The sequence below is a fragment of the Pongo abelii genome, chromosome 13, assembly GCF_028885655.2.
Source record: "Pongo abelii isolate AG06213 chromosome 13, NHGRI_mPonAbe1-v2.0_pri, whole genome shotgun sequence".
Lineage (NCBI taxonomy): Eukaryota > Metazoa > Chordata > Mammalia > Primates > Hominidae > Pongo > Pongo abelii.
The window spans coordinates 117,805,248-117,831,736 of record NC_071998.2 but is presented as its reverse complement, the minus strand read 5'-3'; the positions used below and the strand labels follow the sequence as shown (position 1 = coordinate 117,831,736).

At 54.5% G+C, this 26,489-nt stretch overlaps 1 protein-coding gene across 3 annotated transcripts in view; it reads right to left on the bottom strand.

Moving 5' to 3' along the window:
* Positions 1-8,824: 8,824 nt before the first annotated feature.
* MVB12B (multivesicular body subunit 12B) overlaps positions 8,825-26,489 on the bottom strand; it is a 179,347-nt gene continuing 161,682 nt past the window's right edge. For all 3 annotated transcript variants that reach the window (XM_024252634.3, XM_054520632.2, XM_054520631.2), the window contains exon 10: positions 8,825-12,651. In XM_024252634.3, coding sequence (XP_024108402.1) covers positions 12,565-12,651 — 87 coding nt within the window. In that variant the 3' untranslated portion in view covers positions 8,825-12,564. The remainder of the gene's footprint in view (positions 12,652-26,489) is intronic.

The window sequence follows — 26,489 nt, the reverse complement described above, 5'->3', positions numbered from 1 at the left end:
TCATATCCTCTAGTTTACGCCACTGGCTGGAGATGGGGACCCAGCCAGAGACCAGCAGAGGACAGTTGGCCCTGAGTACATGGCCCTCACCTCAGCCCTGACCCCTCGCACTGTCCGTGACATTCAATCAGGTGCCGGTGATGTCTGGCCCAGCAGTTGGGGCAGGGCCTCCCCAGCTTCCCGGCGACAAATGGTTCTCATTTGAAAGGGAGGTTATAAAAACACATGCCCAAAGACACTGTCAGGGAACTGAGGATTAATCTCATTTCAGTCAAAGACCATTTCAAATATTTTTCTGGGGGGGAGCGGGGGCGGCACAGCCCTGGCTGGGAAGGAAGTCAGAGTTCCTGGCGTGCCCCTCAGGTCGGCGGGTTTGAAGGCGGCTGAGATGCCGGCTGGTGGGGGCCAGGGTCACTCCATACCTAGCAAGGCAGAGTCTGACAGAGGAACGAGGCTTTGCTCCACGAGTCCCCAAGGCTGGCTTTGCGGGAGGCCTACACTCTGGCGTGGACGCTCACACTGCGTTCAATATGTTGGCTGTGTTTCAGGGCAGTTTAAGTTGCCAAAAGGAGGGGAAGGATTAGGCGCCTGGGACATTTTCATTTTCTGGATGGTGTCAAAAAGCGGAGTGTTTTTGCCGTGTGACTCAACCAGAGCGGGCCCTGAAGGGCAGCCAGGCGAGGGGCACTGCCGCCAAGCCTCCTGCCCAGATACCTGTGGCTGCACAGAGAGTCCCCCACTCCAGCCAGGGACCAGAGGGAGCACCCACTCTAAGCCACCAGCTCCCAAACTGGGGGGCCTGGGTCCCTAAATGACAACCCGTGGGATTTGGGGCACAGGCTTGGGACTTCAGGTGGGGCCTCTGCTGAGCGGGCATAACCCCAATAGCTCCATTTACCGAGAGCTCAGGGGGTGCCCAGCAGCGTGGGCCAAGCTCATCTTATTATACAATGGCCCTCTGAGGGGAGGACTTTTCTTATCCCCATTTTACAGCAGGGGAAATTGAGGCTCAGGGAGGGGTGCAGGTGGCTTGCCTAAGGCCTGGAAGCTGGGCAATAGTGATACATCTTTAAATTTCTCAGAAACCTTTTAAAGGAGGAAATGTTGACCTCCCCATTTTCCGGATGCGAATGTTGAGGCTCCTGATGTGACTGCCCAAGCCAACCCTTTAAGGGCGGGTGGAGCTGGGGGGCTTGCTCGGGCCTCTCCAGCCGACCCGCATTCCCGAGCAAGGCGAGTGCGGCTGGGCCGGGCCCCGCAGTCTATGGGAGCCACCCCGGGTCCACGCGGTCCGGACGCCACAGGGGGTGGGAGCCCGGCGGGGCGCGGCGGGGACTCGCGCAGCGGGCGAGCCTCTTTCCAAACACACGTGGGTAGCAAGGGATTGATTTGCGGCCAGTCCGCGGAGCTCTGCCTCGCGTTTGCTGAGGTCCGAGCATCCCCAGCGCGCGGCCGGGGCGTTCCCGCAGGGCCCAGCGAGGGCTGGGGAGCCGAGCGCCCCCGCGCGGCCAGACTGCGTGCGAACCCGTGTTTAGGGGCGGGGCCCAGGGCGGGGTCCCGGGCGGGCGGCACGGTAGGAGGGGCCTCGTGCACGGCGGCTCTGGAGGTCCACCCTGCCCCGCAACCTAGAAAGGGAGGTGCCAGGACCCTCGGGTTCCAGGGGAGGAAGCAAGCCAGAGACCTCCTGGGGCCCTCTCGCTGGGCAATGGGACTCCAAGGGGCTTTGCCTCGCTGCGAAGTGCCTCTTCCTGGGCCTGCAGGAGGTGAGGTGGTCTCGGCCCCTACCAGGACCCACCCTAGGGAGCGCCCCCCAGTCAGTGAGGTGGGGTGCTGGAGACCTGGCCCCACATCATCCCTCTTCCCCAGCGGGAAGCTCTCTTGAGCGAACTGGGGCGGGTGCTCAGCCTGGAAGCAGATTGCAAGCGTGCTGCTGAGTCTCTGCACAACGCCAGGGGACAGGTAGGAGGAGGCAGCTCACACGACCTCAGACCCTCAGTCCCCCTTTCCTGCGCCTGGAGGGGCCTGGTGGGGCTTCCCCGTGGCCAAACGCCTTCTGCTGCATCCCCCACGCCTGCCGTGTGCCTTGCCCCAGGCCAAGTATGTAATGGGTTTGCTCAATTCCTCCTCCAGAAAGCCCTGGTTGCTGCTGGCTGCTGTTATCCCAGAGCCCCAGGGGCACATCAAGGGAGGTGACTAAGCTGGGCCCTGAACTGGGCCTGTCTGACCTCATGAGCCATCCTCACCTTGACCCCACAGGACAGGACACCTCCTTCCAGGTGTGCATAATCCAGGCCGCGCCAGGAGCCTGGAGTTGGACATGCCTGGGCTGGAGGCCCTGAGGTGCCCCTGTCTGACTGTGTGCTTCTGAGCACTCTCTGGAGCCTCAGTTTCCTTATCTGCTAAATGGGGCATCCCTAACTTCAGGACTGTGGTGATGACACACATAAAGCTACCCCTGCTGTCCTCCATAAACGTTTGCTGATGCCCAGTGAACAATGAAATACCTCCCCCCTTGACATTTGCTTACCATCCCTGGGAAACACATCCCAGTCCAGCCCCCTCTAGAGCTCAGGGAATACCTTGCCTCCTCCAGAAACCCTTCCTCACTCATCTTCCAGGGAAGGTACTGGCAGGAAAAAAAGCCAGACTTTTTTTTTAAAGGGTTTGGGAGGATAGGCAAAGATTTTTAAACGAGACACAGAAAGAACGATCATAAAGGAAAAGATTGAAAATTGGACTATGTGTTTTTTTTTTTTTTTTTTTTTTTGAGATGGAGTTTCGCTCTTGTTGCCCAGGCTGGAGTGCAATGTCGCGATCTTGGCTTACCACAACCTCTGCCTCCCAGGTTCAAGCGATTCTCCTGCCTTAGCCTCCCGAGTAGCTGGGATTACAGGCATGTGCCACCACGCCCAGCTAATTTTGTATTTTTAGTAGAGACGGGGTTTCTCCATGTTGGTCAAGCTGGTCTCGAACTCCCAACCTCAGGTGATCCACCCACCTCAGCCTCCCAAAGTGCCGGGATTACAGGTGTGAGCCACTGTGCCAGGGTGTTTAGTTTTCTTATACCAATTTTGACATTTTATATTTTTCCACATATTTGGTAATTAATACATGGTTACTAATAATATTCTTGTTAACTGTTGTATCTGCAGTTATCTTTTAATTCTTATTTCCTATTCTCTCTCCTTGTCTGAAGTTTGTCTCTTTGTCTTTTCAAAGAACGAAATTTTGACTTTGTTCATAATTTCTGTTTGCTTGATTTCATCAATTCTTTTTATCATTATTTCCTATTTCTTTGCATTTACTTGTTGCTCTTTTCCTATCTTCTTCAGTTAAAAGCATAGCTTGTTTATGTTCAATCTTTCTTGCTTTTGGATAAATTTAAACTGTAAATTTCATTGTCTCTACCGCTTCAATCATGTCCCATAATTTTTTTATTTTTATTTTTTAGAGATGGGGTTTCTGTCATCCAGGCAAGTGGAGTGCAGTGGTGCAATCATAGCTCACTGTAACTTGAAACTCCTGGGCTTAAACAGTCCTCCTGCCTCAGCCTTCCAAGTAGCTGGGACTACAGGAGCACACCACCATGCCTGGCTATTTTTTTTTTTTTTTAATTTTTTTGTAGAGACAGGATCTCACTATGTTGCCCAGGTTGGTCTCAAACTCCTGGCCTCAAGTGATCCTCCTGCCTTGGCCTCCCGGAGTACTGGGATTACACTACATGTGAACCACTATGCTTGGCCTCCCACAAATTTTGATATGTAGTGATTTCATTATTATTTTCCTCCAAGATGTTAATAATTTCCCTTATGGCTTCCTCTTATTTAATTGTAGTGCATTTTCCAATCATGTGTGGTTTTAAAAAGCTATCATTTTGCTTTACATTTCTTATTTTTTCATTGTATGATCAGAGATGGTTTTAGATATGATGTTGGCTCTTTGGAATTTATTGAGGTTTGTTTAGTGGCTTAGTTCTTAGTTGATTCTGAAAGGATATGGGATCTATGCCAGGTTGAAAGTTCTCTGCTTGTTAATCAGGTTATTCAAACAATTTATATCTTTGCTCATATTTTGGCAATTTGACTACAGTTTCTGAGAGAGGTGTGTTAAAATCTTCAAGTGCAATTACTGGCTTATCTGTTTTTGTCTCTCTAGGTCTGTCAGTATTTCAAAACTGACAGGCTCTTATTCCAAACAACTTCTCCCTGCGCAATGTTTCCAGTGTCCTCCCACATCTATTGGAGGATGCCTTTTGTTTATATTTAACTCATGCTCTGGCTGGTCTATGACTTCTGCTTCTGCTGGTGTGGGTTGCTCAGCTTCTTGTCTTCCCTTGGTGGATGAGCTCTTCTGATGTCTGTTCTTCCACCTGCCCCTGGGAATTCATAGTTCCCTGGGACTCAGCTCCACTGGCTGGTAACATGTAACCGGGGAAGTGGTGAAAGCTCAGAACTGAGTTTTTTTTTTTTTTCTTTGGATGGAGTCTTGCTCTGTTGCCCAGGCTAGAGTACAGTGGCGCAATCTCGGCTCACCGCAACCTCTGCCTCCTGGGTTCAAGCAATTCTCCTGCCTCAGCCTCCCGAGTAGCTGGGATTACAGGCACCTGCCACTGCGCCTGGCTAATTTTTGTATTTTTAGTAGAGATGGGGTTTCACCATCTTGGCCAGGCTGGTCTTGAACTCCTGACCTCATGATCCACCCGCTTCAGCTTCCCAAAGTGCTGGGATTACAGGCGTGAGCCACCGAGTCCGGCCAGAATTGAGTTCTTACTCTCAGCTGCACATTGAAATCACCTGGGAAGCTTGAACACTACTGACTCCTTGGTCCCTCCTGTAGAGAGAGATTCTTGTTTGATTGGTCTGGGTGTGGGTCTGGGCACAGGAATTCTAACCCACTCTCGGAAGGTTCTAATGTGCAGCTGAAGTTGAGAACCCTGTGTCCGCTCCAGAGAAGGATGAGGAGCTGGGGATGGATGTGTCTTGGGTGTTCCAACCTGTGCCAACCTCTGCCCATGTGCCCTCCCCATCAGGACTCCAGCCCTCAGGGCCTTCCCAGACCTCTGCTCCCGCACCACCATTCCCAAGACCTGCGTCTCTGCAGCAACATGACCCAAGGTGTGGGGCGAGGGGAGGAGGGGAGCTCAGGGCCAGGCAGCTGCCCACCTGTGCTGCCCTCTGCTGACACCCCTCCCCAACCTGCAAATGGATGAAAATGACCCACCTAGGGCAACGTGGGAGGGATGAATGGGCATAGCCAGAAAACTGACCTCTGCCATCTGTGGTCTAGGCACCCGACCACCTTTCACTCTGCTCAAGACTTTATTGAGGCTTCTTGGCCAGGCATAGTGGCTCATGCTTGTAATCCCAGCACTTTGGGAGGCCAAGGCGGGTGGATCACCTGAGGTCAGGAGTTCGAGAACAGCCTGGCCAACATGGTAAATCTCTACTAAAAATACAAAATTAGCCAGATGAGGTGGCAGGCACCTGAAATCCCAGCTACTCAGGAGGCTGAGGCTGCAGAATTGCTTAAACCCAGGAGGCGGAGGTTGCATGCAGTGAGCCGAGATCACGCCAATGCACTCCAGCCTAGGCGACAAGAGATAAACTCCGTCTCAAAAAAAAAAAAAAAGACTTTATTGAGGCTTCTGATGCCCATGTTCATGAAGCAAGCCATGCTCCTAATTTTTTTTATGTGCATTATCCATATCTAGTTTGGAATCAACTTATCTCTGAAGTTCTCCAGTCCCTGAGATCCAAGCCCCTGGCCATTTTAGTGTTGGGTCTTGTGACCCATCCACCTCCTCCCTTTCTCTGACATCCCCCAGAGCTGGGTTCTAGAAAGAGACACAGCAGCCCGTGGCAGTTCACCTTCCTGTCCCACCATCATCACCATGGACTGATGCCAGCTTGCAGCCAGGCCCTGTGTTGGGTCCTACAGCTTCGGAGATGAACCAGACAAGGCTCAGCTTTCATACCCTTGTCTGATCTCTCTGGGACCAGCATCAGGGCGTGTCTAGGGAGGCCTGCCGCTGGGCATCACGGGCCCTGTATTGGTGGTGTCTGTCCTTCTAGGGCTCCTCAGCAATTGAGTCTAGTTCATCTGTCTACTTCATCCACTCTAAGGAATTCATCCAGAGAGAATTTGCTGATGTCCACCATTTTTCTAGGCACTCTGGGTATACAATGGTGGAGGAGGGCATAATAAATGAGACATGGGGCTGGACGTGGTGGCTCATGCCTATAATCCCAGCACTTTGGGAGGCCGAGGCAGGTGGATCACCAGGTCAGGGGTTTGAGGCCAGCCTGGCCAATATGGTGAAACCCCGTCTCTACTAAAAATACAAAAATTAGCCAGGTGTGGTGGTGGGTGCCTGTAGTCCCAGCTACTTGGGAAGATGAGGCAGAAGAATCGCTTGAACCCGGGAGGCGGAGGTTGCAGTGAGCCGAGATTGCGCCACTGCACTCCAGCCTAGGCGACAGAGTGAGACTCTATCTCAAAAAAAAAAAAAAAAAAAAAAGAGACATGGACCCCTTCTTCCAGGAGCACATAATCTAATGAGAGGTACAGGTGGCTGCAATGCAGCGACATGTGGTCCCCTGTGCATGGCACAGGCAGCTTGAACGGGAGAATCATTGGTTACCTTTGCCTCTAAGACATCAGGATGGACATCACAGAGGAGGTGCAGGAACAGGGTCTTGAAGGATGAGTAGGAGTTTTCCAGGTAGAAAAATGGGGGAAAAGCATTCTAGGCAGAGGGAATAGCATGTGCAAAGGTAGGGAGGCATATGAGAGGTAAGGGTCTGGGGAACTGCAAATAATTCAGCAGGGGCATCGGTGGGAGGTGAGCCAGGCGCAGGAGGGAGGGGTACAGAATCGTGGGGACTCAACATTCATTCCTAGGGTAATGAGGGCAGAGTAAGTGGAGGAGTCCTGTTGGCTGGATCTGGGCTGTGTGGGGGATGAATGACGGGACAGGGTGATGTGGGAGGCAGGTGTGGCTAGGAGGCTGATGCTGCGATCCAAATGAGAGGGCTTGAGGCCAGAACTAACACCACAGCAGCAACAAGAGAATATAGTGGCCGGGTTTGAAAACAGTTAGATGACAGAACTGTCCAGCTGCAGATGGAGCGATTCCAAAGGGCTCCAGGTGGGGGCGTGGGTAACTCTAGGGGGAGATGGTGGAGCTATCCCAGAGATGGGAGGGTTGGAGGAGGAGGAGCCGTTTAGGGCTTCAGATAGGATGGTTCATTCTGCTCGGCATGTGCTCAGGCCAACGTAAGTATAGGACCTCCACATAGACACCTCTAGGTGGCTGCTGGAACTATGTGGCTGGAGCTTGAAGTGACTGACCAGCGACAGAGCTAAGCACAGAGAAAGGCTGCAGGGAGCTGCCGGCGGGGATGCAGATGGGAAGAGAAAGCCCTGGAACATTAGGGTTGAGATGGTGGTCAGGCTGGGAACCAGCAGCCGGAGACGCGGGGGGAGACATCAGCTCAGGCACCACGGGGCCTGTGGGAAGTGCAGAGGAGGAACAGGGGCTGCCGGGATGGGAAGCACAGAGGAGGAACAGGGGCTGCCGGGCTGGCCCTCTGAGGCTGGGCTGCACCTGCGTTGGGCACCATGGGCCTCCTCCTGGGCTGGTCACTACCGCCTTGGCTTAGGCCAGTGTAGTAGATTTTGGCTCCTTGCAGCCCTGGGGCCCTGGGCATTGCTCTGTTTGTCTTTCCAAGCAGTACTTGAGGCCTTGCCCTCGATACCAAAGGCCACCACTTGTACTTCCTTGGTGTCTCCAGACCCAGCATAGAGGAGGGACTCTGTACGTTTTGTGGACAGTAACATAGAATCAAGGTCCCCCAGAAAGACCTGGCACGTGCGTGCTAAATGTCTCTGCTGTGTGCTAAATGCCCTGCCTGGGTTGTCATTCCATCTTCCCAGGGCAAGCCATTGAGGGAAGGGAACTGTGTTCCTTTGGACAGATACAGGGTACAGGTGACCTGTCGGCCACGTGGTCAGGAAGTGGCAAGGCCCGAGCTGGAACCCAGCATCAGCTGTTCTGTCTGCACCACGGGTTTCTTATGGGATCCTCTGGGCTGCTTTTCCTCTCCTACTGTGGGACAAAGACCTGAGACATCCCGGAGCAGGGGTCTGGGATGTGGCGGAGGCGGGGCTAGTGCCCCTGAGGTGAGCGCTGAGCTAAGGTGGCTGTGCTCCAGCTCCTTCCTGCCCGAGTCTGGTGTGAACGGGCTGCAGACAGACTGGTGTCTGGCCCAGACGCACAGAGCATGCTAAGAGGAGGCAAAGAGCTTTGATGGTGAAACCTGAACTGCTGGCTCTTCACAAGGAGCGCTGCGCCTGTTCCTGGGCCCTGTAGCCTCCTTAGCTGGTGTCTGGAGTGGCCTCTCACAAGCAGGTGAGCAGTAGGGACAGGATTGAAACCACCCAGACTCCGATGTGCTCTGCGCCCCCGGACAAGGGCTCCGGGAGAGTAGGAGGTGAAAGGCATCGAGCACCCCGGCCCTCCCCGCCGGGGCCACCTTGCAGGAGCTGCTCCTGCCTTCATGCCACCTGGGGCTTTTCTCTTTCCAGGAGTACCCCGAGGGCTGCCACCAGATAACAGCGGGGCTTTCTTCATCCCCCAGAATCCCACTGACTTGTAACCAGGTCTTCTCAACTAAACGAGGGGCAAAGAAGCCCACCAGTCCTTTCTTGAAGGCTGACAGGCCAGGCGGTGACAAGAGCCCTGCTGGGGGAGAGAGAGCTGGGGGCTTGCCCTGAGGGATACTGACCTCTGCTGGCTTCAGACACCACGACAGCAAACTGGGGAAAGAGGTTAAAACAAACGTTTATTTAACAAATTATATTAAGAATACAGACAATCACACAGTGGACTTCCCTTGCCAAGTACAAGAGTCACCTTGAATAAATATGCAGCGGGGACGTCATCCCTAAGGGCCTTGTCCAAGCCTGACACAGTCACACAGCAGCTCCATGGCCTTGGCTGGGAGAACAAAGCCGTCTCTGGTGGCAACCCCCGGACATGTGCTCAGAGTGGCAGGAGGAGGCCGGGCCGCCCTGAGGGTGCCAGGCAGCCCAAGCAGGGGCTGTGGGCTCAGGGGTGAGCACCTGGCGTGGCCTCCGGGGGCAAGGCAGGCTGCGAACTGAGTTCATGAGCTCAGCTGCTGTGTGGCTGCCAGGCCTGGGGGCTGCTTCCTCAAGGCCCTCCTTTGCTTTCATCCTTAGGCTCACCTGGTTCTCCAAGAACCTGCAGGCTGGGATTCTCCACAGATGCCTGCAGGCTCTGGAGGGCCCTCATCTGGGTGGAGGAGTACGGGCAGGCCACTCCTGACCGTGCTCAGCACCCACTGCACAGTAGCCTGGTGACCGGCAGGGCCCAGTGGCGGCCGGGAAGTCCGTGACTGGACTGGAAACAGAAAAGGCAGCCCCAGCACGGGCTTGCGACGGGATGGCTGGCCCTGCCTCTGCCGCTTAGCAGCCGGCCAAGTCTCAGCCTCTTCAACTCTAATAAGGAGCAAAGAACATCTACTTCCAGGTCACTCTGTTTTTAGGGGGAATGAAAGAAATGTGCTTAGAGAGCCTGGCCTAGAGCCTGGCCAGGAACAGGTGCTTAGAACACAGGAGTCCCTCTTGTCCTCCCACCGACCTGCAATTCCTTTACATGACCCCACTGGGTTCTCATCTCTCCAAGTGGCGGAGGACGCGGCTGGCATTTGTTCTTGGGCTTGGGGTGGGAAGAAAGGCCTTAATTATACATTTGCAAGGGAGCCCGCAGCAAAGCACCTGCTCCTTATCACCTGTGTGCCATTTCCAAGGCCTCTGGAGATACTTCAACTTTCCAGAGAGAAAGGGGAGGCGGTGGGGACAGTGTGCTCTGGTTAGCCGTTCTGGAGGGACAGAGGCTGCCGGCAGGGACAGCAGCAGCAGTGGGAAGTGCTGTGGGGGGGACCTGAAGGTTGAGGCCAAGACCCTTCACATTTCCAAGGGAACCCTTGTCCTTCCCTCCCACAGTGGCCAGAGGGCTCGTGGAGAAAAGTACTCTCCCAAAAGACAGAAACGCTCTCAATTCCTAGGTTTGAGCCAGAGTTTCACGCCTCAGTTCTGCACGAGTCCCGCTCAGGTGGGCTTACACGCACGCATGTGCGCACACACACATACACACAAACACACACACAGGCACATGCTTGTCCTCACCCACCTCTCAGAAGGCAATAAATGGTGGGTTAGGAGCAGCCTAAAAGCTACCACAGACACCAACTCGTCCTTAACACTGTCTCTGCTTACTTATCTGAAGCTGCCGTTTACTACAACGTTCACAGTCATTTACTCTTATGCTAAGTCCGTAATGCTATGGAGAAGATGGCTCCAGCTCGCCTGAGTCCACGCAGTTTGTCCTCTTCCTGGTGGACCTGTCCATCCAGCAACTGCAGGAGGGCATGTGGGGGCACCTGGCTGGGACCCCAGCTCGACAGGGGCCTGCAGCAGCGTCAGTGGGGGCTGTGGGAGCCCCTTCCTCTCCTGCAGCCGCCCTCACTGCTTGTTCTGCGTCCTTGCAGACAGGGCTCCCATACCACTGCCTCTGAGCCTCCTAGGGTCCAGCGGAGCTGCCACAGGCTTCTTCCCAGTCATGGGAGTGGAGCGAAGGGCCCCTGGTGTTACCTGTCAGAGGCAATCTCACAACCAGGGCACGAAAAGAGGTGAAGGACAAAGTTCACAAACCCTAATGAAGTGGGCAGAAGTGGCCAGAGCTCTGCCCTCTGCCCTCCCGCTGCCCCCGCCTGCCGGGAGTCACCCTTGCTGTTGGGCTTTGTCACACTGGGCACCACCCGAGGAGCCACGGCACACATAGGTGCCCCCCGTGGGTGCCACAGGGCTCCTCAGGTCCCCAGAACCACACTGGCTCATGTGAATGGAGCATCGGCAGCCAGCCTGGCAGCCAACTCCCTGCTCAGCATCAGTCCCATGATAAGGTCCTGCCGCTGTGCCACCCAGGAGGCCTGAGAAGGCCACCCCCACCAGGGGCATCCTCGGGTCTCAGGGAGGGAGAAGTGGCTGCTTCCCTAATCCACAGAAATCAAGAGGTATTCGAGTGACGATCGGGGTGGCAGAGGAGGAAGATGGGTCCACACAGGGGCCTGGGGCCTAGAGACGGAGGGGCTGGTGCAGGGGCATGAGGTATTTCCGGCCCCGCCCGCCTCTTGGCCAGCTGCGCTGTCCGGCGCTGCCTCCCTTTCCTCCTGTTCCTCTGGGCCTTAGCTAGCACTACTGTGGGCTGCCCAGGACCTGCAGCAGGAGGCTGTCCCCGCTGAGGCAGAGGCTTCCACGGACCCAGATAGTGCAGCCCCCAACCGCGGCATCAAGCCCCCACATCGAAGAGCCAACTCTTGGGGACCCAAAGATGTCAGGTCCCCATACTCTGAGGAACCAGGACACAGCCCAGTGCCTGACACCACAGAGTAAGGCAGCCCTTCAGGTGAGGGCCTGGGCCCCGAGGGATGGCAGCCACCACTGCCTGGGCAAACGCACCTGGGGCTGAACTTGGCGCCCGGCACTGTGAGGACGCCAGCACCAGTGGGCACTCAGGAGAAATGCCAGTTCTGGCCCAAATTTGGTGACCTGGGTCAGAGGGACCTTTCAGAATGACTTGTTCCCGTCAGCAGATACCGTCAAACATGCCTGGCTCCGAGAGGGGCCGGGTGCCCGTGTGCCTGTATCCTCCTGGGGCCAGCACGTCTCAGAGGGCGTCCCTGTGGCCCCCGGGTCAGGGCACGGGGCTGAGGCACCTGGAGCTATCGTTGGCATGTGGTGGTTGTGCAGATGAGCCCTTAGGGGAGGCGTTCCATGGCCGAGCACAGCGTCCTGGTGGTGGATCCAAGCAGGGCCGTCAACCGTCCTCCTCCCCAGAAAGCAACAACCCCTCCGCTGGGGGCAGGGGTGCTGCTCCCCGACTTCCAAGCGACTGGGTGACAAGTCCATGGGATGTCCAAAGGGCAGGGTCCACCCCGGGGCCACTGGCTTCTTCCTCTCATGTCTTCTCAGGGCTGCTGTGAGATCCTGCAGAGAGGAACTTGTTCCTGGCAGCCCTGGGCCAGGGAGGATCAGCGACCCTGGAGAGTCCTAGGCAAAGCTGCCGGCCCCCAGGGTCTTCCAGGAAGAGACTCAACGGCTTCGTGGGGTCTGCCCTGGTAGGTGACAGGAGGGAGCGGAGGGAGTCAGTGGGCGTCACTGGGCGGCCAGGGCAACTGCCTGGGGCCCTCAGGGTGACTCCGTGGTGAGTGAGGTTTTTGGAGGACAACTGGTCATCACACAGACACGTTAGGAGCTGCTGGTCACTACAGCACACACAGATTAGTCATGGTTATGAACAACGTCCCCAGGGAGGCCGGGGTGTCAGTCAGGCCAGCTGAAGACGGGATGTGCCCACTTAGCTGCCCAGTCTCCGGGCCAGCCCTGCTGGGGCAGTGTGGGAGGGAGGGCTGGCGGAGGCGGCAGCCCCTGCCGTCAGTAGTCTGGGCGGTGGTGTTCTCCCCGCAGGTGGCCGCCGGCTCCTCAGGACTGCGGGATCTGCTGACACCTGGTGGGGCTGGGTGGGAGCCTGGCGGCTGCGCTCTGCTCTGTGCGGAAGCTGTACTCATACTGCAGGGGCGGGTGGGGACAGAGAGACACAGTCAGTCCATGGGACACCAGGGAAACCCCTCCACAGCCTCAGATCAAGATCAGGCAGAGGCCTGGGCTGCCTCGTGGGGCATCTTGACATAGCGCAGCTGGCCAGGCCGGTGCCAGCCAGAGCCTGCCCTCTGTTGGCCCTCGTGGGCCCCTGAACTGTGCGTGTGACATGTGTGCGTGGACACGCCTGCGGGGGCGACAGGCTCCTGTGGTGATGACTGGTACCCTCCACAGTCCCTGCCTGCTCCCTGTGAGGCCAGGCTTGGCACCAGCAGTGTGTAAAACCACGGTGCCACCCACCTGCCAGACCCGTGCTGAGTGTCATGGCCTCCCGCCCAGCAGGACAGTTTTCGTACCCCTGCTGGTAAGGGCAGATTCTCAACCCCAAACCTGGCTGAGGCCAGTCTCAGCTGCCAGGCTCTGGGGACCCCTGATATGCTGGCTCCGCTGAAGCAAGGACCAATACCAGGTGGTGCCCAGGGTCATGGGAGGGGCCTCCACTGCTGTCCCTGGCACCATCCACACCCTCCCCATGCCTTCCTCACAGAGTCCTCAGAGACACCCCTGCTGAGGACTCCTGACAGGCCACAGCGGGGCCAGGGCAGCTGCCCGGGGAGGGGACCTTCCTTTATGGCTCAGCCCTGCTGCTCCCCTGTCTGGGGGCAGGAGTTAAGCCTCATGCCAGAGACCCCAGCTCACCTAACCGACCCTGGCTCACCAAAATGCGTTCCAAGTCTGATAGAAATTTAGAGAAGGGGTAAGTACCTCTGAGGGGGCTGGGAGCACCCACCTAGAGGCCAGGTGAGGTCTCGGTGCCCAAACATGAGGCAGGGCACGTGGGCAGAGCAGCCACAGAAATGGGCTGGCAGCTGCCTGGCCAGACACAGGTGTGAGGCGTTGGGGCTGGGTGGGGTATGGGGAATGGCCTGGAACCCTACGTCAAGGCAGCCTTGTGGTCACACGGATTTTAGGAAGCAGGAGCTTAGATTAGATCAGTGGTTTTCAAGCATTTTAAGTATTTAAAAAGTTTTAGCAGTAGAATTGTCGTAAGAAGGGCTCCCCTGCAGAGAGCAGATGGAAGTGGAGCTGCCCTATGGGTGAGCTGACCATGAGCTGCAGCCCCTTGGGGGACACCTGTACATGGGCAGGCCAGGAAGGGAGGCCCTCAGGAACACGGCAGGGGTCACACCGCCCCAGCAGGAGGCCGAGCACTGCACCCAGCCCCAGGGAGGGCCCTGGGGTGCCCACGCCCTGCCCACCAGCAGGCGGCCTTCGAGGCCCGCCCAGCCCTCCCTGCTGCCCAGAGCAAGGAGCCCTCCCAAGAGCCCTGATGAGTGAGGGCCACAGGGCTGAGCCTTCAGGGGCAGAGTGGGGCCCAAAAGCCTTCCACCCATGAAGGAGCACGGGAGGCCTTTTTCCCTTAAAGTGGAAAACTGGTGGGGAGGCTGTGGCAGCCAGCAAGTAATAGCCCAGCACCGCGTCCATGACCACAGACTAGTGCCACGGCCACGGCCAAAGCCCAGCACTATGTCCACGGCTGCCACTGCTCCACGGTCCCCAGGCTGACCCGGGACAGACGGACAGACCCGGGTCTCAGCTGGGGCTGAGGCTGGCTCTGTCCCCGTGTGCACGGTGCGCTGAGCAGACGCATGGCCCCCGAGCCGAAGGGAGCCCTGTTCACAGCATCTGCTGCCTGGCAGGGTGCAGAGGTAAAGACCCGAGGCTGCAGGGCGACTCAGGCAGGCTCCTCTCCTGCCCTCAGTGAACTCATGTCTCAGGTGGGGTGATGCGCCCACGTCCAGGCCTGCCCAGAGTATGGAATGACTCACGGCAGCTCAGGGCCCGCAGCACCCTAGCACTAAGCAAGCGATCACTGAACATCTGGCTGCTCCAGAGAACACACCATGCAGTCCCAGCTCTCTCACTCCAGCCCCCTCACTTTCCTGCTCGCCAACCACCAGGCACAGGCCGCGGTCAGGAGACTCCGGCTCCGGAGGCTGAGGAGGGGGGCTGCGCCAAAGGCTGGGAGGACACTGCCACCTGGTGGCCGCCTGGGCACATGCACGGCAGGGAACAGCGGCAAATTCATTCCCTGGCTGGCTTCATCAGCCCTCACTGACATCCGCCCTGCGCGGGGCTCCCAGGGTAGCAGAGGAGGGGGCGGGCATGTCCAGCACACCCCAGCATGAAGGCCACCTCCAAAGGCACATGCACGGGGCGTGGGGACCACCGGAGAGGGCAAGGAGGGCTTCGCGGGCAGGGGGCATTCACATCTTGAAAGCAGATTCGGGGCCTGACTGGGGAAGGGCATTGACAGCACCCAGGGCAATAGGTGCCAAGATGCAGAGGAGAGCGCCACGGGCACACATGCCTGCGGGGATAGCGGGGCTGAGGGCCTACGGCGTGGATAGTTAGGCCATCAGCCCCGGCTCCGGAGAGAACATGCAGCAGGCTTTTCAACCCTGAACGCAGACCAATCCCCGGGGGGTCCCGGTCAAATGCAGATTCTGACTGGGTAGGTCTGGGGCCAGGCCTGAGAATCTGCATTTCAAATAGCTCCCAGGTAACCCCATGCTGCTGGTCTGGGGACCAGTTTAGATAATTCTACGACCCAATCACTGGGACCTGGGAATGGGTGTGGACACGGATGGGCAGAGAGGGAAGGGCCAGAGACCACATGCTGTGCAGAGAGGAGCTGGGGAAGGACTGGCGGTGGGAGGAGGGGTGAGGAGAACTGGGGGAGGGGGTGGGACATGGCTTGGAGGCGCTCCACTTTGGATGCTCCAAGGCCATGCCAGGGAGATGCCTGCAAAGGTGAAGCGTCTCAGATGATGGAGAAAGCCCAGAGCCAGGTTCCTGCAGGGCAGTGGAGGCGCTGGGGAGGCGTCCTGGGCCGCGCCCTTCTGCTCCTTCAGTAGGCCTTGCTGTATCTACCGGGCCGGGTTCCTGGGGGTGGCAGGGTGTGCTGAGGGCTGGCCGGCCAGAGAGAGCAGGTTAAGAGCGGTTGCAGCCCCAGCCCGAGTGTCCACAGCCAGAGGACCTAAGCTCGGGCCTGGCGGGGGCTTCTGGATGGTGAGCGGAGGAGCAGGACGCTTCCACGCCTGTGTGAGCAACTGGCTGATTGGGCAGACGGGCTGTCGTGGGGACCCTGTGCCACTGTCCCAGTCTCTGAGGCCAGGAGTGGGGACAGGGTCACGGGGAGGGCATGGCTGGGCCCTCCGGGCTGGGCTGAGCTCCTATCTCCCGGCCCGCTGGCTGGGGGATGGCGGAGAAGGCGCCCCTTCCTGCCGGTTCCCGCGAGGGCGCACAGATTGCACCCCCACCCTCTCTCCCTCGGGATTTTTTCCCTTTTTAGGTTATCTTGGCTGGAGAAAAGCGCCACCCACCCCCCCTTCTTGTTTTCCCTAACTCCCCAAATGAAATTTCAACATATGTCCCGCGACATAATCCCCTCTGGCTGCGGCCGCCTTCCCGCAGACGCGGTCCCTGCCCGCTCCTCCCGCCGTGTTTACCCAGGAGACGGGGCCGCTTCTGGAAGCCCTTTCACTCCCTTGGGCAAACAGCGAGTACCTTTGAAGGTGGATTTGGGCCCGGATCTGTTTACTCAAGACATTAGTCTCCTGTATAAGGAAAACCTGCACTCGCGAACAAACAGCAAATCCTTTTTGAATTAAAAAAATTTTCAATTAAAAAGCATTTGGTCCGCATAGCCCGGTCCAGCTGCGCAGCGCCGGGCCTGCGCCCTCTGGTGGGCACAGGCCACCACTGCAGCAGCTGGGCAGCTCGGGCCTGGGGCCTTTCTCGGGAAAGAGATGTAACTGTCAGGGGTTCTGCCAGGGGTCCTGGAGGCTCTGCCAGGGGTCCCGGGGACCCTGCCACTGATGGAAGCAGGCGTCTCAGGCCACGGTGCGAGAGTCTCAGCTTCTAAAAGCCTTTCTCATGGCGAGGCCAGTGTCCTGCGATAGAAGGTGCCAACTGCAGCTTCCAGCAGCACCTGGGAGGCAAAGTCACTTCAGCCCCAGCTTCGAGGCAAAGAGGGGGCAATAGAACCTACTGGTCTACTCACAACTAGGACGATTCGTGTGCAAGTGCCTTGAGAGTGAAAATAATTAGCCCTGGTTATGCAGCAGAACCAATGGCTTTAACCACAGTGATGCATGGCCCCCACCTGGGGTTGGTAGGAGTTGTCCTGGTTTAACCGGCACGGGGACATCAGCATTTTTTGAAAACACTCAGGTGATTTCAGTATTAATTGCACTAATCACCAGAGGGGAAGGCAAGTGCACTGCCCCTCCAGCCTCCTCCCTCCTTCCCACACCAGGTCTCATACTGAACACTCTAGAGGGCTCCAGACGAGAAAAGGCAGTAAGGGGCTGTTCCCAGCACCCGAGCTTTGCAGAGGAGGAAAGTGAAGCCCAAGAAAGGATATGACTTCCTGAGGTCCCAGAGTGAGCTGGGCAATGCTGGACGAGGCCTGGGCCCAGAGAGGCACAGGGGGCAGGTGCTGGGCTGGCTGGGAAACCTGCATTAGGGCAGGCATTGGCACCTACCTCTCCTGGGGTGCAACTCCAGCATGGGGGCCAGACCGACAGACATGAACTAGTGAGCTCACGGGTGAATCATGGTAGGGCCTGGAATGGTGTAGTCCAGAGGGCAGGGGCTGGGCCAGGCCAGGTGAGGACAGGTGGGAGGGAACCAAAGGGGCCAAGGCTGGGGCCAACGAGAAGAGTCTGGTGCAGGGGTGGACACTGATGGGTGGGCTTGGGCAGGTGGATGGGCCTGGCCCTAGCACAGGCAGGGAGAGATGGGGGAAATTCTGCACAGCAGCCCCACCTGTCTGCTTCTCCAAGTCCCCCGGCTCAGCACTCCAGTCATCCCCCTCCATCTCAGGCGCTCCTATGGCCTCGGCTATGATACAGGCTCTTCCTGTTTCTAAAATCCTAAAGCCTCAGCTTCCTCACATGAGGGGCTCCACATCCTCATCTGTTTCCTGAAGATGAGGAATGCAGCCCCGGCTTCTGAAATGCTGTGGGAGGAGAGAGGCAGGGCCCAGCACAGTGCCCACGTCACATGGCGAGGCCTGAAGTGCTGCAATCCCGGGAAGGGCCTTCAGGGCCCCACGGCCCCATCCTGCAGGCCTCTTCTGCGAGATGAGGGTGGGCCGTCCACTGCTTTCTAAGCCATATTCCGGGGCCCCTCCCCAGGCAGTACTTCAGTGGGTGTGGGCGTTTCGACAAGGACCCCAAGTGACTCTGAGCAACTGTTTGGTTTGGAAACCCTGCACGTCTTCTGTGGGGCCGGCTGAAGTCCTTGCTTCCTACTTGGGCCATGGTTCTAGAGACATTGAAGAGGCTGCATACCCGGCGGGAAGCCCCAGCTCCAGAAAGCGCGAGAAAGTGCTTCACCGGGAGGAAGGTTGTTCACGAGCAGGCGGGCCTTGGGGTTAGGGGGAAGCCAGGATGCCCACCTCATGCCCCGGAGATGAGGTGGATTCCTTGTTCAATGCTCTCTTTGAGAGCAAGGCCCTATAGCTGGGCCTGGAGCTCAGGGCTATGACCCCTGTGGTTAGGAGTGGGGAGCCGAGTAGTCTGGCAGGACAGAACCTCCTTGCCACTACTGGGGAGTGAGCCGAGGTCCCATGAGGCTGCACCACCTGACCAAGGCCTCGGGGTCAGGGCACAGCTGGGAGAGGCCTTCAATGACCACACTGCAGGGTGTGGGCAGAGGGGTGGGTGAGGGCTCCCGCAGACCCTTTAGGAAGCCACTTCTGTTTTCCTAACAACAGCCTGCCCAGATGGTTCATGAGCTCTAACCTGGGAGCTGCAACCCAGGAGCAGGCAGCCCCAGATCCAGCTGCGGGGGTTCTCACCCTAAACCAGGGGGTGCAATAAGGGCCCCACTGGCTCCATGTGGTTCTAGGGCCCCCCACTTCCAGCCAGTTCAGCCCCTGCTCCCTGGAGCCAAGAGCTCCAGAAGCAGAAGCCTGTGTGTCTGGGCACTGCTGTGTCCTCACTGCCCAGCACAGCACCCAGCCCGGGTCACTGAATAAATGCATGGCCATCTGCCAGTCCAGTCCCTTCCCCTCTACTAGTCTGCATCCCAGTCATTCTGTCAATCCTCATTGGTACCCAGCCCCTCCTGTCTTCTCCAAGCCTGGGTCTCCCACCGGGTGATGACAATGCTGAGGGTCTGTCTCTGAGGGACACCCTGCCCTAGGCTGCCTGTCCCCTGGGCTCAGGGCCTGGAGAGCGCCCTCACCTTCAGGGCACCCTATCTCACAAAGCACCTTCCACCCAGGATCTGGCCTGCATCCAGGAGCAGGGCAAGTGACTCCTAGCTCCCCACCCTGATGCAGAGCCCTGAGCCCCACATCCTGGGGAGAGGTCTTTCCCCTGCCTGGTTCCCTCTCCTCTCCCAGGCAGTTCTGTCAGGAACACTCTTCCTCCCTCAAGTGGCAAAGTCCTATGTGTCCTTAAGGACCACTAAAGGGGCACTTGCTCTGGGGAGCGTGTTCCTTCCCCGGGGAGAACGGACCACAACACCACTTTCTATACCCTCCTCATGCTCAGGGCAGCTGTGGAGCCTCAGCTGTAGCTCCAGAGCCCTGTAGAGATCACAGCCTAGAATGAATGCAGGAATGAGTGAACAGTGGGTGGGTAGCAGTGGGTGAGTGGGTGAGTAGATGACTGGGTGGGTATGGATGGATGGGTGGATAGGTAGGTGGCTGAGTGGATGGGCAGGTGGATGAGTGGATGGGTTAATATGTGGATGGGTGGGTGGGGCGGTGGATGGATGGTTGGGTAAGTGGGTGGGTGGGTGGATGGATGGATGGTTGGGTAAGTGGGTGGATGGGTAGGTGGATGGATGAGTAGATGGATGGATGGTTGGGTAAGTGGGTGGATGGATGGGTGGGTGGACAAGTCGATGGTGAGTGAAGAGACACATCAGACTCTGGGCATAGCTCAATGCAAAGGAGAGAAAGCAGCTAGCTTAGGGGCTCAGTTCTTGGGCAGGTAGAAGGTCATCCTCGTTTCTAGTCCTTGTGGCAGCAGCACTGTGCCTGCACAGCCCTGGGGCCTCTGGGCATGACTGAGTGACAGCCCATCCCATGGTACAGCAACTCATGCACGTCAAGTACCAAGCCCAGGGTCCATCCACAGCAGCACGTCACGCCTGTGGATGATGAAACTGAGTCCTAGTGATTTGGTCTGTTTCTCTATGCAGACAGTGTACAAGCTGCAGGTTCACACAGTGCTGGCCTGTGCGGTGTTTCACAATAGTCATAAACACTGAAAAGTGGAAAGACTTTGCATAGGATGCCAATATTTATCTAGATGTTATTGAAAAAAACATAGGGAGATACGACAATTCCAGACCCTCATTCTCACTCAGTAAACCCTCAGTCTCACAGGTGGGTGGTGGGTGGAGGTGGCCTCCTTTCCAGAGGCCTGTGCTCTCGTTTGCCACAGTCCCCCGCACTCTCTACACGGTGCCCAGCTGGGAAGAGTGTCCACTGCCATCTCACCACAGTGACTGGGTCTTGTGTGTGCATGTATAGGATGATACAGGCAGAGCAAGCAAGAAAGCAAAACGTTTCTCCTACCTGTGACTATTAAAAGTAGGAAAGTGAAAGAGAAAACTATGTATTTCAAAAAAAAAAAAATGGGAGAAAGCACATTTTGTGGTGGAAATGAAGACGGCTGCATGACAAAGACAAAACCATGCCTCGCTCTCGCCTCGCTCTCCCCAACCCTTTGCTCCCTGTGGCACCTGCGTGTCCAGCTGTGCTGCTCTGGGTGAAGGCTCTGGGCAGGGCTGTGCACCGTCAGATGCCCTGGCCACTAAATAAATGCTATTTCCCTTTTCTTCTCTTTTTTTTTTTTTTTTTGAGACAGGATCTCACTCTGTTACCCAGGCTGGAGTGCGGTGGCTCGATCTCAGCTTACTGCAGCCTTGACCTCCTGGGCTCAAGTGATCCTCACACCTTGGCCTCCCCAGTAGCTGGGACTACAGGCATGCACCACCACACCTGGCTAATTTGTGTATTTTTTGTAGAGATGGGGTTTTACCATGTTGTCCAGACTGATCTCAAACTTGTGGGCTCCAGCAATCCACCCATCTTGGTCTGGCAAAGGGCTGGGATTACAGGTGTGAGCCACCAGGCCCGGCCTAAATGCCATTTCAGTGTCTGCAAACAACCCTGGGGGGTGCCCTGGTCATTGAGTCAGCATTTTAGAATTCACCTGAATACCACCTAAAAAGTGAGTCTTTGTATTTCTCCTCTTCTAGATTGTAGAAGGGATTTAAAACCACACTGATTGCCAGCACTGGTTACTGGGTGGAAAATGAGAGCCGTGAGGTGCTCTGGAAAGGTACCCTCCCCACCCTTTGTCTTGATGCTTATTTTTACATACATGCCAGGTACCTTTCCACTTGTTCATCTTTGTAGGCATTACTATACCTAAAACTAGAGGTGCAAGTTTCCAGAGACCATAAGAAAACGGTAGGAAAATCCTCCTCTGAAGGACGTGCAAAAGGCGAGATGTTCACCTTGACTTCAATTCTGCATGAGCGGGTATGACTCATGGCGGTAACCAGGGCAGGTGGTCCTGCCTGGCAAACATAATCTCTGCTTCACTTTATTTCTGCAAGCTCAGCCTGGTTCTCTTATTCATATGATGAATGCCTTGGGCCACCACGGGAACAAGCTGTGTGGTGGTGGTGGCTGCTAGGACATCGGCTGCCGAGAAGACCCAAAAGGGCAGTGGGGAAGGGGGCCTCCAAGACTCTTGGAATTAGGAACTCTATTAATACAATCCACCATATTAATATGCTTGGGGAGAAAAAATATGATCATCTCAATGGATGATTAAAAGATATTTGTCAAAAGCCACCATCCATTTCTGATAAAAAACATTTAGGAAAACAGAAATAGATGGCTAACACTTTAACATAAAAAAAAAAAAAAGAGAGACAATGTCTATAAATGGCAAGTCAAAACGCAGCACTATGGGTTAATATTGAAACTACAAACTTCCATTTAAAATACGGATGACATAAGGAGGCCTAGGGACCTGCAAGTCCCTGCCGAGGTGTCGGACAATGGCACACAGGAAGAGGAACAACCTTGCCAGGATGGAGGCCTCAGCATTCACAGGCGATGTAACTGCCTGCTTGGGGAACCGATGAAACGCAGCTGGAAAGTCATCAGAAACAGTAAAAGAAGCCAGAGGGATATCTAGCTCCAGAAATATTACACAAAAGTCAATGGTTGCTTTACATAAAAGTGGCAGAAAATAGAATGAGAAAAAAGATCTCGTTCACAAGAACCACAAAGAAAGAAAGCATCTAGGAACGACCTAAAGAGAAAGGACCAAGACCTGGGCTTACAAGAGGCATCCCTTGTTTCTGGATGGAGAGACGCTTGATCTAAGATTCCGATTAGTATTCTATTCAACCATGTGCTCAATGCAGTTCAATAAAAATCGAGAGTGGGCTTTTTGGAACTTCCTTCCCCCCCAAGATTCTAAAGTTCAACTGGGAGAATAGTCCTGTGAATAAAATTAGTAAAGTTCTGGGGGAAAAAAAGAGAGAACTAACCCTACCGTATATTAAAACTTACTATAAAGTGATAAGATTCAGAATAGTGTGGTACTAATATAAAAATAAAATAACAGAGCAGAACGGAATCAAGAAAAATGTCCACTGGTCCACTTATATATGATAAAAATGGCATTTAAGAGTCAAAGAAAGATCGCCAATGTTAAGAAAACTGGCTAATGTTTTAGGGTAAAATAAAGCTGTCTGTAGTTCTTACCTTCTAATAAATTTCAGATGGATTAAGTAGTTGAAAAGTATTTAATACTTTAATATATAAAATAATAAGGGAAAATAGGGGTGAATGTTTTCATAATCTAACTATGACACAAAGCCCAAATAAACAAAGAGAAAATTGCCCACGAACATTTTAGAACACATCATTTACAAGGTGAAAAGACACTGATTAAAGTGTGTGTATTTGAACTTATAGAGAAAAGTTTACTCTCTTTAAAACATAAAGAGCTCTTTAAAATCAATGCAAAAGCTACAGAAGCTGATAGAAAACAACTGAGCAGAGAGCAAGCAGAAGACGCTCACGTGAGAACACGGTGGCTCATAAGCATCTGAAAAGTTGTTCAACTTGAAGAGTGGTCAAATTTTTTTTTTGTTTTAAGAGACAGGGTCTCTCTCTGTCACCCAGGCTGGAGTGCAGTGGCACAATCATAGCTCACTGCAGCCTCAACTTCCTGGGCTCAAGTGATCCTCCCACATCAGCCTCCTCCTGAGCAGCTGGGAAGAAAGGCATGAGCCACTGTGTCTGGATAACTTTTTTATTTTAGTAGTGATGGGGTCGTGCTATGTTGTCCAGGCTAGTTTCAAACTCCTGGGCCCAAGTGATCCTCCCACCTTGGCCTCCCAAAGTGTGAGGATTACAGGCGTGAGCCACTGCACCTGGCCAAAATAAGCAAAGATTATTAATTAAATGGAGGGGCACATTAAGGTCCCAGTGAGTCTTAGCTAGAATAAGGATGCGAGGAAAGGTCCCCTTAGGCACACTGGTGGAACTTCCAATAGCCCCGCCCTGTTCAAAAGGCAAATGGTAACATACATCCTTTTCCAGGGAAAGACCCAGGGGAGCCAGGCAACATGTACAAGGAAATCTATTGCAGCGGTGTAATAGTGAATAATTGGAAGCACCTCAAAAGTCAGTCAATAGTGGATTGGTTAGATAAATTATGGCATAATCATAAAAGGGAACAACACATAGTCATTAAAAAGGGTAAGGCTGATCTGTAAAAGAACATGCGAAGACGTGTAAGACATACTAGATAGCACAGAGGCAGGTCGCAGCCAGCGGTACTTCATGAGCCTGCTGAACGTGTGTGGGTGTGTGTGTGCACGTGCCGCAGGAGTGGACGGAGGGGGAGGTACACCTTTTACATGTTCCTGTAATGTTTGCATTTTTATAAACATGGACAACCTTGGTACTCAGGAAACACTAAGTATTTAAAAAATCAATTTTGATCGGTAGGGGAGCTGCTTAGAATGATAAACTGCCCAAAAGAACCTCAACAATTTATGGGAAGATAATTAATCTTGTCCGTGGCATAAAACTGATTCCTGTGCTGTGGTCAGATGCTTGTAGAGTCTAGGAAGCAGTGGTCCCAAGCTATATCCTGTATTTGAAAAGAAGCCTCAGACTTCTCTCACGATTTCTGCAAGGCATCTACTTTACTAATTCGTTAGGTTTCTTTGTTTTGGGCTGGAATTAGCTCAGTGTGACAGCTCTGTAGGAATTTGGGTGATAGTTTTGTGTCTTTTAGCAATATATTAAAGGGAGCACAATAGGTTGGTTTCTTTTTATTTATATAACTTTTAATATCTGAAGTAGGCAGATTTATTTCCCCAAACATTTCAGCTTCCTAACTGAAAAATAAAGAAATAACAAGGATTCTGGGCGGTGAAATGTTGAATCTCATAGGCAGAGAAAAGGCACCTTATTTCCTGCTGCAGTTTAAGATCCTACCACTAGATGGTGGAAAAGGACCGCACATTTTTCAAGCTGCACCAGTTCGCGCCACAAAATTCTTCAACATTTAATAAGCACCAGGAAAGCTTTCCAAAAGTAGAAAGAATGAACAATTGTGCGGGAATAGGAATATTTTGCTTTTATAAAATTGGGACGCTGCCATTTCATTATTGATACAAAAATCTGCTTCACTTTATTCCTGCGGGACATAGGTCCCAAATCTATGCTAACCTCGTATATTTGAAGAGACCCGCAGAAGCCCACGCAATGCGGACATCTAAAAGTTGAATTCAAAAATCCTTTTTACCTCATGCTGCCAAATGCATTTTCATTAATTTCACCTTAGTGTCGTGACGTAAATGCTAGTGGAATCGGCCCCAAGCTAAATAAGCAATAAGCCCCATTTTTCAACGCACAAACACATAAAGATGTCAGCTCAAACTGTTTACTAATTAACACTTAAAAAGACACAAATTAGATATGCGTGGCTAAGAGCAATTATAATCAAGACGAATTTCTCTAGTCATTTGGGAACTGAAAAAAATGCCTAATTGCTGGAACCAATGTTTTAAAAACTGAAATCACGCCAGTTAGCAAATATGTTCATTTAAAGAACATTCCACGTGACTACACTCTTGAGGACTGACTACAAACATGAGAACAAGGAAAATATTTAGGTATAAAATTAAAATTGTAAGCTCCCTTAGATTTATAACTTCTTCATTAAATATGTCTGCAAATAGCAGCCCATAAAAACCTGCAGCAATTAAGTGGTTAAATGAACTGCCTCCCTTGTCAATTTTAAGGGGGTGATTAATATTAGAGCATCCCTTTACTAATTAGACCCTCCCTCATCTTTCGGCTTTAAAGTCGAATGAAAATGGAGGCTGTTGCTCCGCCAGGAGCGCGGCAGGCTAATGAGTGCTTCCTCTGCTGCAGTTTTGACGGTGGCACCCCTGGAAGGGAACGGGGAGCACTGTGGTTTCTGCTGAGGTTGGCAGCCGGTAGAAACGGCTCCGCATGGAGCTGGAAGTCGCTCCGGACTTCTCCACTGCCCGGTGCCCTGTCATTTCAGGAATGGTCCACTCCTGTTCTCACAAGGCTTGCGGGTAGTTACGTATGCAGCATGAAACCTACACCCAAGGCTGCTGCCTCCTGGGCGGGATGGTGAGGTCTTCCACGGATGCCAGGGCGGGACTGTGGGTGGGGAGGGAGGATACACAGGTAACCAAGACATGAGGATTATTTTAGAAGCTGCTGCCTGGACTGCAGAGCCAGGCAGCTCCCACCCTGGTTGCGATGGGGAATCCATCAGCTGGAGAAATGGGGCAACTGCTTACCAGGGAAATAAAGAGCGGCAGAAACAGAGAATATTTATACACCCATCTCCTCACGCCCAGAGAAGATGCTTCATCATGGGCGCTGGCTGCGAAATTACACTTTCCAGGCTCCAGGACACAGACAGCCTTTTGTCTGGAGAACCGTAAGGGCTTCACTGGGACAACAGCCCCACCGGGTCACCCACTGCCCTCCTGCAGAGCCAAACTGGAGGGGAGGGGACGAGGCATGGACAGGTGGGGCCGGGACCAGAAAACTGCCCACGGTGGCCACGAGGCTGCCACTGACCAGCCCCTGGTCACCTCCCTGGCTGAGGGACGATGAGGTAAAAATTCACTTCCTCATGCCTGGGACTCATGTATGCGGGCCCTGGGAGGACGGCAAAGCCCCTGCTCTGGATGCGAGGTGACGGAGGTGGCAGGAGCACTTGGCTGCTGGAAGATGGCCAGGCAGAAGGCCACTGCTCTGTCATGGGGAGCCAGCAGGGTGACGGCGTTTGAGTTGGAATTTCTCTATGAATCACGGCTTCCTTCACTTTGAGCCACCCATGCCATCACAGAGCACGTCCGAATCATGAGAGGTTTTCTGTCTTTCCAAAGATCCTTTTCTTCAAAATTTGCTCAATGGCGCATACATTGATTCTAACTTTAAAACATGACTGTCCTTGGGCGTTTTTCGTGAAATTTCACCCAAGTGCATCAGGTACCACGACTCCTGAGGAGAACCCGGTGAAGAGCAGGGCAGCCACCTCTAACCATGCTCCACCAGCTGCCAGGTGCCCTGACCGCCGCGCCGTGCCGCGCGCTGGGCTGGGATGAGCAGGCCTGTGCTCCACTTTGGGGTGAGAGGGCCTGGGAACATGCCCCAGAGCCAAACCTATACGACAAATTTGTCCCCTACC